The 12,198-nt window shown below is 47.8% G+C and overlaps 1 protein-coding gene across 14 annotated transcripts in view; it reads right to left on the bottom strand.

The window, feature by feature from the left end:
• mcf2lb (mcf.2 cell line derived transforming sequence-like b) overlaps nucleotides 1–12,198 on the bottom strand; it is a 60,656-nt gene that overhangs the window by 39,679 nt on the left and 8,779 nt on the right. For 3 of the 14 annotated variants that reach the window (XM_074658846.1, XM_074658842.1, XM_074658839.1), the window contains exon 1: nucleotides 481–1,149. The exons of 2 other annotated variants lie outside the window; for them this stretch is intronic. In XM_074658846.1, coding sequence (XP_074514947.1) covers nucleotides 481–982 — 502 coding nt within the window. In that variant the 5' untranslated portion in view covers nucleotides 983–1,149. Of the gene's footprint in view, nucleotides 1–480; nucleotides 1,150–4,837; nucleotides 5,201–5,446; nucleotides 5,999–12,198 lie in introns of those variants that run through there. 9 more of the 14 variants (XM_074658840.1, XM_074658841.1, XM_074658843.1 and 6 more) reach the window with 6 other exon arrangements.

The raw sequence follows: 12,198 nt of genomic DNA on the forward strand, positions 1-12,198 counted from the left end.
AAAGATACTGTATATTTAATAGACCGAACACAGTTGTCTCTTCTGTTCTGCCCGATCTAACCAGTTCAAGAACATAAATACATTTACCCATAGTTCTGTCTAAATATAGTGCAGTAATGCATCGCTGTTGATCATTATCAAACTGTTATCTATACCAGATCCCACAACGGGACACACAACAGGACACATATTGAGCATCTAGGATTTACAGAGTTTTGTTCTTCTTCTACTTGTATTTGAGTTTCAGGTGAAACTGCACAGCCACATGGACTCAAAGACAACAAAGAAAGCAAATGCTATGTTTTCCCAATCCTAACTCTAAGTGAGAGCAAAGGTAGAGGGCAGGTTAACTCAAACAGGAGAAGAGGGCAGGTAGGCAAATACAGTGTGGTGAAAGAAAGACTGGGACAAGGGATGAGTCATTTTGTGATATATAAACAAAAAAAGAAGAGAGAAAATGCTGAAACATCTGACACCTACCACACAGCCAGTGGCAGCGGCGAGAAAATCTGTAGTATCTTTCCACCTCCTCCAGAGAGATCCGTACGTGACCCCCGTTCTCCTCTACTGGCCACAAACACACATCCAATGATCCCTCTTCCTCTTTCATCTCTTCACTTCGATCATCCATCTCTATCTCTGCTTCAGTCTCTCCATTCTCCATCGATCCTGAATCAGCCTCCGTCTCACCTTCCTCTTGAGTTTGACTCCCTCCATCTCCACCTGGACTTTCCTCTCTTTGCTCATTAAACAGAGCATCTGTGTGTCCTGTAATCACAAACCAGTCCTCTCTATCTGGGTGTTCATCTGAGCCTATAGTCACCTCTCGGGCTGAACTCAGCTCTGAGTCCACCTTTATGCAAAACCCAGAGACTAACTCCACCTCAACATCCTCCTCCATCAAGAAGCCGGAATCGTCCGTCTCCTGTCCCCCCATCCTGCTGTCCCGGTCTTCACTCCTCTTCTGCAACGCTTGTTCCATGCAGCTTTGCAAAAAAAGGTATTAATAACCCTCTCATCTGACTCCACCTTTCACTAGACTCCACATTCAGCCTCTCGCTCTTCTGTCAGGCTGCAGGTGCTCTACAGCCTGCAGCACGTCACTCAGTAACTGTGGGGACTTCCTGTTGCAACCTCAGGTTACCTTCCCTTGCAGACAAAAGCTACAGTGTAGCACCCTACCCCACCCTCCGTGCTCACCAAGTTCCCCTTTTCCCCTCCCCTAAAAAAGACAATTACCTGACCCCTCCCGGTTGAATAGCAATGCCTCCAACCTGCTAATAAATGACTTAGTCTGACCACTAAAAAGGGATCCAGTTTTGAGTTTATCAGCATTAAGTTATGTCATGCCATGTTGTGTCACAGTGGTTAGGTAGGAACTGCAGCTCCCTGTCCTTTCCCCATGCAGCGCTCATTTACCTAGGCCAACAAAGCTCTCGCTCCTCGTCTGCCTTATCTCAGGAGATGTGGACCAAAAGTACAAAGGCTCCATTCTGAGCAGCCCATTCAAACACTGCCTGCATCCCCATTTAACCATTCACAGACTGTATCCATTCATAAGCCCCTATTCTTGTTTATAAAAGACCCCATTCTTACAAATTCACTGAAAGACTTAATTCTAATGAGACCTCTCAAAGAACGATACTGTTTCTTAAACAGAATGAGGCGATTTATATTCCATTTCAAATGAGTTGTGTAAAAGATATATTTCAGACAAAATGAGCTAATAAGACACCAATCTGTTGAAGTTCAGTGTGCTAAAAGGTTCGGGCAACAGATTTGAGTTAAGTGTGTCATTTTATGCCTGTGTTTATGTGTGTATGCTGAGTGGGCGGTGCATTGTGTTTAACACGTGTTTGCTCTATGACGAAGGGCAAGGACGAGGTTATCAGTGTCATAAACCTTGAGATAAACACGAGAGCCATTAGGTTAAAAAACTGCAAAGTGAAAGAGAGGGTCAAACAAAGGAACAGATTGCCGATCAACTCGCAGTCTGAGTGCAATTTAAAGACACTGATTCATTGTGCTGTTGTCACATAAAGACAATGAGCGAGTACCAAGACTGAAAGCAACTAGTGTATCAAATATACTTTTCCTCGAACTCAGAGATGTATCCATCAGAAATTTTCAGTCAGCACAAAATGCCAAGAAAAGATGTTTAACATAAAAAACAAAAAGGAATTGAACGACATTTTCTTTTCTGCCCAGTTAAAAAGGAGGAATCCACATCTTTTACTCATCAAAGTCTGTTTACAAGTCTTATCTAGTATTACTACATGTGTTGTCTGAAGCTTTTGTGGCTCCAGAGGGAGCTGTTGGGATCTAATAAATTACCTCAAGTGATGTCACTCAAGTCAGCGTCGGTTGGGGCTGAAAACTAAAAATTTGAAAATGAAAAAAAAAAAGCATAGTATCGCGATATTTTGCGTGGCAATATTTTACCAATACACGGACGTCAAGTATCGATCTTTTATTATATAAACTATTGACGGCCGCTATTCTGTCTTTCCAAGGTTGCAGTTCAGTCTTAAAGCTTGAGTGAAGATACTGGTACTAGAAAACTAGAAAACCTAAGGAATCGATTGGTACCAACAATGTCATGTTAGCTCGTCGAGAAGAACGCTAAATAACGCTCCAAAGTAACGCAAAATTGGCGAGGAAAAACTGGCATGGCCATTTTCAAAGGGGTCCCTTGACCTCTGACCTCAAGATATGTGGATGAAAACCCTGAGATGAACAGATTGAAAACTGTATCTTATTAGATAAAACAGATGTTGACAAACTGCAGTTGAAAAAAGGTAATAAATCGCAATATATCTTATCGCAATTCTCAACATATTGCAAAATGGTTAAAATCGCAATAAGATCGTATCATAACTTAAAGCGAGGGTAGGCAGAATGTTTTTGGCATCATTGGGCAAAAAAATCCATAACAACCTTTCAGCATATTGTAATTCAAGCGAACTAGACTTCTGCACCTCCTCATGGCTGTTTTCAGGCTGTAGAAAATCTATCCTGTGACGGGAGACTTTGGCCAATCACAGGTCATTTCAGAGAGAGAGCGTTCCTATTGGCTATTCATTCAACGGAGGCAGCTGTCAATCACTTGCGAATTCCGATCCAACGTTACTGTAATGCCTATTTATCACCTCAAATGTTTTCAGGAACATCTTGTAGTGTACTGTTCAACTGCATAATGAGAAAGTTTGCTCTGGCTGCTGCTTGGTATTTCCTCAACTGATCTCAACATGACTGCCGGGTCACAAACTTCCTAATTTCACATCTAAACAGTACACTACAAGATGTTTCTGAAAACATTTGAGGACAAGAAATAGGCATTACAGTAACAGAATATTGATTCATATTTGATCAGCGCTGCCTAGTTTGACCGTTTGATTGGAGTTCGTGAGTGATTGACAGCCGGCTCTCATAGACAGCAGCTGGACAGCAGACTCCGGTCTGTGAAATCTTGCACATGCCATCAGGAGCACCAGAGGACACAGAAACACATGATTTTTTTCAGATTACCTGTCTCATACTATTACATATACATACATACCGTCAGGATATAGTGATCATTTTATAAAAATAAATGTTTTTAATCATATTTGCTCCAATCTCGCCTACTGCTGCTTTAAGTATGGCTTTATCCTCGTCACTGCCCTCTCACTGTTTTCCTACCTACTGTTTGTTTAAGTCAGTCATTAAAGGTCCTCAAGTCAAGTCTTTATATGTTTATACAGCCTCCAATCACAAGTTGGTCACTTTGCAATCTGTAGACCTTACAATACCCTCTAGAGCAGTGGTGCCCATCTTTTTATGTGTCAAGGAACCCTTAATTGATACACATTAGGTCACGGACCTCGATTTGATAAGATTTTGCTTCAGGGACATCCATCTGAAAAGATTTTGGTTGTTAGATATTATTAAGACCCCAATTCTATGGTTGTCAACTACAGATGAGAAGATAACCGTGGAGGAAGTGAAACCTATGATCAGAGTGGTTACTCTTATGATTCTTACTCACATTGGGCTCTCTTTTATAGTGAATTAAATAGTGAAAATAAACTATTACCCATTTTTCTGGGGTCCCCGGACCCCTGGTTGAGAACCACTGCTCTAGGGTGTCAATTCAATAAGGACAATCTACCCAGAAAGCACTTGATTAAAACATTTTTGGAGCCCCATTAGGTTGCTTCAGACACAACTTGGTTTAATTTATGCTTCTTCTGAGATCATTTTAAGTATCAGTCGTAGGTGGAACAACTTGCATATCAATGAAAGACTTCACACGTCCAAAAAAGATCCCTTCTTTGCCAGATTTTCATACATTATCAGTGCTATGTGGCCTTAGCCTGTAAAACCAAACAACTGCTAGGTCAAAAACACATATCCTCTCTGGTATGAATTCACCTCATGGCTAATGATTTAAACAGAGCTGAACGCTCCCTGAAGCCACACAGCTTGAGGTACAGAAAAGCAAAGCGGACAAGAAAAACATGCACATACTGAATGTGGAGTCCATGCATGCCAACACATACTGTACAGTATGTGCAGACACGCATACGATCCATAAGCGCCAGGCACCGCGGTAGCTTTGAACATGCAGTGACCTTCATCCAGGGACAGAACAGACATAAATATCTGAGGACAGCCTCGGTGAGAGACAAAGACCGGTAAGGTCTTCACATACATCATCTCAGCAGACTATAGGAAAATAGCTTACAGATACAAGGTCAGTTTTATGGTCAGATTTAGCTAGACAAAGAAAAATACACAAGCAGCCTACCCACGCAGAGAGACAAAAAATACCATCCATATACGTCTCCTGACTCACGTGGCTTAAGCGGGACCATCGGCATCCCACTATCCCATTGAGAAGCGCTCCTCTTGGCTTTCCTCACCATGCTTTTCTCCCTGCGTGTTAGTGAGACCTGCAAAAGTCCTTTATCTATGCAGTGGAAAAAAACCAAGGTCTCAGAGTGGCAACAATCTGTCTGACAGGACACCAACTTGAAAACTCAGCAGCTTTAATCAGCAGTTCCTGCTCCTTTGCACCAGCTCGTCTGCTGGGGAGGTGCTGCGTGCTGCAATTTCTGCATTTGCTGAGGAATCTGTTGCTGCTACGGAAAAAATGTCAGCGCAGCTGCCCAGAGGTCTGTATGTTGGAAACTGAAGCGGCTGTTTAAGCTGCACTCTCACTCACACACACGCACAGACACACACTGTTATACACACAGAGACACAGAAACAGCCTAGTGGGGAGCAAAAGGAAGCCCACAGGAAACACAGTTTGAGGCTCTGGGCGTGATGCCCTACACAACTCTGGCCAAAGCTTCAGTCAGGAATATAACACACATGTAGGCATTATCACTGGATAACAGCATCCTGAATGCAAACAGAAACACACACACACACACTATCTCCCTTCCTGTATTGGTCTTACCATAGCAGTCTCTCCAGGAGTTCCTGCGGCTGTTGGGGTTGAAAGGGAAAGGAGAGCTCAGTCCAGAGATGTCCAGGTTCTGGATCAGATGGCTGAGCCGGTTCACGATCCGGTGAGACGCCTCACCACCCTCCCGCAGAAACTCATGCAGAGACATGACAGCAGTCTGCTGGTCTCACACACTCAAACAAACTCTTGTCATCCAGGGAGACCCCTCGCTGCACCTGCAAAGCTCCGCTGCACACTCTAATAGACTCCAAATCGCAGCCCCCAAATGCAGGCATGGGAAGGATCTTCTTTGTCGTAACGGGGCCGGGTCACTCGGAATCAAGCTCACACATGCATCCTGTGAGGAGATATCTGCATTGGCTGCATACAAGACAACAAGCCCGGTGTCCTCTGCAGTGCCACATTGGGGACTCGAGGAAACGGCAGTGCAGATCCAAAAAGAGCTGAGTCACTGTCTGCACAACCTCTGAAACAAACGGTGTTCACACTGGAGGTGAGAAAGGGCCCAGCTCTGCTCTGCACCAACACACACTCTGATGCACACGCATACCTCGTCGCGAGTGCAACTGTTGACGGCTCAGAGTAGCATAGGTTTCCAAGGAGGGGAGGAGGGTGGAGGGGAGCAGAGGGCAGCCGGTGGAGCACAAATCCCCTTCTGCTGCTCAGGCTAATTATATTCCTCCACTCCTTAACTAATCTGCCTTTTCTTTCCCTCTTTCTATCTCCCCAGATTCTTTCATGCATTCATTTTCCGGTGAACCGGGAAAGCATGAACATTTTAAAATTTTAAAACTTTGTGGTGGACATGAGACAGCTCAGGGTGTGTCAGTAAGTGAGGTGGAAGAGCAAACATATAGAGGGTCCTCTTTGATGGGAGAGTGGAGGAGGTTGCTGGCTGGCTTTTAAATGTGTGCGTTTTTGTGTTGTGTGTGTTTGGTTGTGTTAAAGCTGGCAAGCAAAAGGCAGCTTGCAGTTTATAGGCTTAGAATAGAGATGAGAGAGGAGCTGCACTCTCACACATACTGATGAGGCGACTGCAGGAGGACGAGGCACACAACATCAGCCATCTACCCAGAACCCTCCATCGCTCTGTCTCCCCCCTCTCCTCTCCTGTTCCCCTGTTAATCAGGTCTGATCTGTTGTTTACGGCATCACCCACCTTCTGTATGTTACTTCATCTGTAGCCTTTTATTACTGTTTGCTGCCACACTGATTTCACACTCACGTGTACATATACATATATTTTGCAGGTATTTGGTCAGAAACAAAAGTACTGGACAAATTAAAATGTTGACCTGATGATGGCGCTAGATGAAAAGTCAGGGGATCACCACAGTTATCACAATTGACATTATTAATTCAATAGTATTGCCACTCCATAAACACATTGGTTTCTATTATTATTATTTGTTTTATTTTTTATTATTTATTTATTTTTAAAATAATTTATATACAGTATATAAATAAATAAATAAAAATTGGGGCTGTCAAGTCAACACAAATTCGCCACTAATTTCTTTAACGCATTAACGTAATTGATATTTCGGAGGTTGTGGCGAACTCAGTTTTAAAGGTCACATATTATGCTCATTTCCAGGTTCATAGATGTATTTTAATGTTGCACTAGAACATGTTTACATGCTGCAATGTTCAAAAAACCCTTTATTCTTCTCATACTGCAGCCTGAGTCTGCCTGCCTCAGAGCCTAATTCAGCCTCTGTCTGAAAACGATAGTTACGTATGTAACTACGGTTCTATGAGTTCTGGATGACTGCCAGAGGCAGTGTTTAACACTGGATGTTATCCATCTCGCGCACGCGCAGGTCGAGTATTTAATATCAACAAAGTCACATGTGACCTGGGATGACGTAGTTTATATAAGCCCACGTCATCATCAGATATGTCCCTCCAGAATCTTCTCGCCAAGATTCCGAGTGACAGCCAACTCTGGCAGTCATCCAGAACTCATAGAACCGTAGTTACATACGTAACTATCGTTCTATTTCGTTCTTCCTGACTGCCAGAGGCAGTGTTTAACACTGGATGACTACTACCAACGTAGTCACGAGGAAAACCCACCTCACCGGGAACGGCCTGTGGATTCCTGAAAGACCACCGATGCTATTGCATGGGGAGCAGCAACATTGACCCTGTAAAAACGGGCAAAGGTGCATGGAGTAGCCCAGCTGGCCGCAGCGCAGATATCACTTAGGGGGATCCCCCGTAGCGCTGCCCAGGAAGTGGAGACACTCCTGGTGGAGTGGCCTCTGATATTAAGAGGTAAAGGCAGTCCTTTTGACCTGTATGCTTCCTCAATGGCCTGAACAATCCACCTGGAAAGCCTCTGCTTGGACAGGGTGTGCCCTTTCCTATGGCCCCCATAGCAGACAAACAGACTATCAGAGCGGCGAAAGCTCGCAGTCACCTGTATATAATGCCTTAAGGCCCTCACTGGGCAGAGCAGTTCCGCTGACTTAGCATCTTCCCCCTGTAGGCATGAAGGGTCATAAGCTGCCAGCTCAATGACCTGATTAGAGTGGGTCGGAGCCAACCTCTTCGGGAAAAATGATGGGTTAGGCCAAAGTGCTACCCCTGTGCCATCTGAGTTCCAGCGAATACACGTTTCACTCACTGACAAGGCGTGAAGTTCACTCACACGTTTTGCTGATGCCATCGCCAAAAGGAAAGCAACCTTTACTGAAGACCACTCCAGCCCCGACTGCTCCAGAGGCTCGAAGGGGGGGAGACAAAGGGCTTCTAGCACCAGATGCAGTTCCCACGAGGGAACCTTGACAGCCTGCGGGGGGGTTCCGCCGCTGGGCTCCTTTAAGAAATCGGGTCACCAGAGTGTGAGACCCCACGGTCTGGTTATCCACTCTGACATGCCCGGCTGAAATAGCAGCTACATAAACCTTCAAGGTAGAAGGAGAGAGTTTCTTCTCCAGCAAAGACTGCAAAAAACTCAGTATTATTGGCACAGAGGCACTCTGAGGTACCTCCTCATGCACTTTACACCACTCTGAGAATATTTTCCACCTGTTGGCATACAGTGCCCTGGTGGAGGGTGCTCTTGAGTCAGAAATGGTTTGAATTACCGCCTGGTCACATACCCTTAGGAGTGGGTCCGGCTCCTCAGGGGCAATACCCAAAGCTGTAGGCGATCCGGGTTCGGATGCCAGATGCGGCCCCCCAGCTGTGAGAGCAAGTCTTGCCTCTTGGGCAGGCACCATGGAACTCTGTCCAGAAGCCTGTGCATCCCCGGAAACCAGGGTCTCCCCGGCCAGTTTGGGGCGACCAACAGGAGTCTGTTGTTGCCGTGCTGTATTCTGTGTAGCGTTACTGCTATCAGTGGGAATGGTGGGAAGGCATAGAGGAGGCAATCTGGCCCTGGGTGTGCCAGGGCATCCTGTCCCAACGGGCTTGCTGTCTCCGTCAGGGAGAACCAAAGAGGGCAGTGCGTTGAGGCTTCTGAGGCAAACAGGTCCACCTCTGCTGCGCCATATTTGCGCCATATCTCCTCTACCACCTCTGGGTGGAGCCTCCACTCCCCCGCAGGGGGTTTCTGGCGGGAGAGAAAGTCTGCCACCACATTCTGTGGCCCTGGCAGATACATGGCCCTGAGGCTGGAAAAACAAGGGAAAGCCCATACCAGAAGTCTCCGTGCCACCTGTAGCAACCGGGTTGATCTGGTGCCCCCTTGCCGGTTCACATGGTAGACAGCTGACTTGTTGTCGGACCGTACAATAACATGCCTGCCTCTCAAATGTGGTAGGAATTTGCGAAGTGCCAAATATATAGCACGGAGCTCGAGCCCATTTATGTGCTCCGCCGCTTCCTGTGCTGTCCAGAGCCCCCTTATCGCTCTGTGCTGCCATACTGCCCCCCAGCCGGAGGGCGAAGCATCGGTCACCACCACCTCGCGACGTGAGGGAATCGAACCCAATGAGATGCCCCTGGCCAGATATGCCCCGGCTCACCATGGCCGCAAAGCAAGGAGGCATCGGCAGGACACCCTGACTCTCTTGGATCTGTGGGACTTTGGATCTAATTGGAGACCATTGATCCAAATTTGGAATGGCCGTAAGTACAGGAGGCCCAGTGGCACTACTGATGTTACTGACGTCAACATACCTAACAGCCTGAGAAACAGGCTGTACCTCAACCTCCTGTTCTTCCGGAACCGGAGGAGGAGCTGGAGTATGGCGTTTACTCGTCTTGGTGTTGGGAAGGCCAGCATATGGCGGGAGTCCAGAGTTAAACCAATGAACACTACCCTTTGGCTGGGTATGAGACAACTCTTGGCATGGTTGACGGTAAGGCCCAACCTCGTCATGTGATGCAGAAGGGACGCAGTGTCCCGTTCTGCCTGTTCCCTGGTCAGAGCACAAATTAGCCAATCGTCCAGGTATGGGAGGATAAGCATCCCCCTGGCTTGCATCGGGGCGAGTGCCGCCCTCATGCACCTTGTGAAGACCCGTGGGGCAAGGGAAAGACCAAATGGGAGCACCTTGAATTGGAAGGCCTTGCCTTCGAATGCGAAGCGCAGGTACTGCCTGTGAGGTAGTGCTATTGGGACGTGAAAGTATGCGTCCTTTAAATCGATGGATGTGAACCAACTGTGCCGTGTCACGTTTTGGAGCACATCTGCTGTACTCAGCATGTGGAAGGGCAACACCTTCAGAAATGTGTTCAGCCCTCGTAAGTCCAGTATAGGGCGAAACCCACCCTCTCTCTGGCTACTTCTTGTCTGAGTGCCTGGGACTTTGTGGGATCTCTGACCGTGGTCAGTCTGATCCCACTGAAAACTGGGGGCCGGCGTCGGAATTGGAGATTGTACCCTTGGGAAAGCGTAGCCACCACCCAAGGGTCTGAAGTGCTGCTTTCCCAGCAGCTGAGTTGCTGCTGGGAGAAGCGTCCGACTGCCGGCCCCGGGGCATCAGGATCTTCCCCTCTGGCCCTTTGGGTATCTGGGGGGGGGCGATACCCTGACCCCCGACCCCTTCTCGCTTGAGGCACCGGCCGTGCCGGAGCCTGCGAGGTCCTCGGGTACGTATCAGGACGAGCTGGAAGCCGAGGGCGACTGGTACCACCACCCTGTGGGGGCCGCTGTCGCCATAAAGGCGTAGGTTCCCGGAAGCTAGCAAACTGCTGCCGAGTCTGGTTCGCCTGGATTCCACGCTCCAAGGCCTGCTGTGCTGCTGGGCCAAACAGCTCCCCCGGAATCACGGGGAGAGTGCGGAGGGCTCTCCGGCCCGGCTCCGAAAGCGGAGATTGGGCCAGCCATACCTGCCAGCGAGTCAGCGTAAGGGTCGACATTAGTCTGCCAAGCTCCCTTGTGATAAGACCGAACGCCTGCAGGGATGCATCACTGAGGCTCTGGACGGAAGCATCCACGCCAGCAGTTTGCAGGGACTGGGACAAGGATAGTATCAGATGGGAAAGAGAGTTTCCAAGACGGCCCATGCGTGCCGCTGTTTCATAAGCCTTGACTAGAAAGTCGTCTGTGATGCGACACTGGGGCCTGGGACAGCGAGCATCAGGCCTCAAGACCTCATTGGGAGACACAATAAGGGCGCAATAGATGGCTCCACTGCTGGCATCTTACCCAGTCCGTAAGTGTCAGCGTTCTGCATTGAAGCTAAGGCCCTGCCGCCTCAATGTATGGCTGGGAGGGTGGAACAGAGAAACCCGCCAGGGGCGGGGCCCACCTAAAAAATGCACTGGATGAGGTGCCCGCAGTCGGGGCCTCATCCACGCCTAAGCATGCCAGAGCCATACGGACCACTGGTTTAACTGTCGCTGGAGCAGACTCTGAGCCTGCCCTGGACCCACTTCCTGACTGCTGGGAACAGGTGTCAGAAGCGTGGGAGGAGCTACTAGCTCTCCCTGTCCAGGCCGGTCCTCACAGAACTGGCTACAGGAAGCCCTCGTAGACAGGGCATCCTCATCCCATCCCGGTGGGGTAGGCTGGGTTGCGTTCACCCTGCCTGGCTGAAGGTTAAGGAGCAGCGCTTTAATCTCAGCAAACTCTGATGTTAGCGTGTCGACCTTAGTTGCCAAACAGTCCACTTTCCGTGCCTTTTTTTGTAGGTGGGGCCCCCCCAGGTGGGGCGCGTCTCCGCCCACTCCGTGCATTTGAAGGTACACCCGATAGGGGCAACTGGCACTCGAGCTGCTCTTCTAGCTCAGCTAATCGAGCTATCTTCAGCTCCCGTGGCATAAAACTACAATTCATGCACTGACTGTCGGACAGCCCCTCCCTCAGGTGTACCACACCGAGGCATGTGGGGCATTCATCATGGCCATCAGTAGCTAGCAGTGGAGCCATGCAGGCACGGCAAACATGCTCACCTAACATGGTGCTGCTGATATTTATAATAATTCGTAGTATGAATTTTATACTCTTATATTTAATTAAATAATGTATTTTTCTTACTTATATAATGTGTTTACTTTGTTATGCAACTCATTGGTTACACTGGAGTGAAAGCACTCTCTAGTAACAGAGAGAAAAAATTACATCAAGTTGCTTAACAGGAAACTGTCTCAGTAACTAGACACTAGCTTTGAACTAGGACTGTTATTATACAAAAGACAGGGAAGATAATAACTTCCCCTTTAACAGCAGCCACAAAATAAGTTAACCCACAAGCGAAATCACTTACTGGGGAGCGGTCGCTCTATCTATCAACAAAGGAGATGTCTGCTTTAACGAGCGAAATCACTCGCTGCTGAGCAACACA

Source organism: Sebastes fasciatus, chromosome 14 (genome assembly GCF_043250625.1).
Source record: "Sebastes fasciatus isolate fSebFas1 chromosome 14, fSebFas1.pri, whole genome shotgun sequence".
Lineage (NCBI taxonomy): Eukaryota > Metazoa > Chordata > Actinopteri > Perciformes > Sebastidae > Sebastes > Sebastes fasciatus.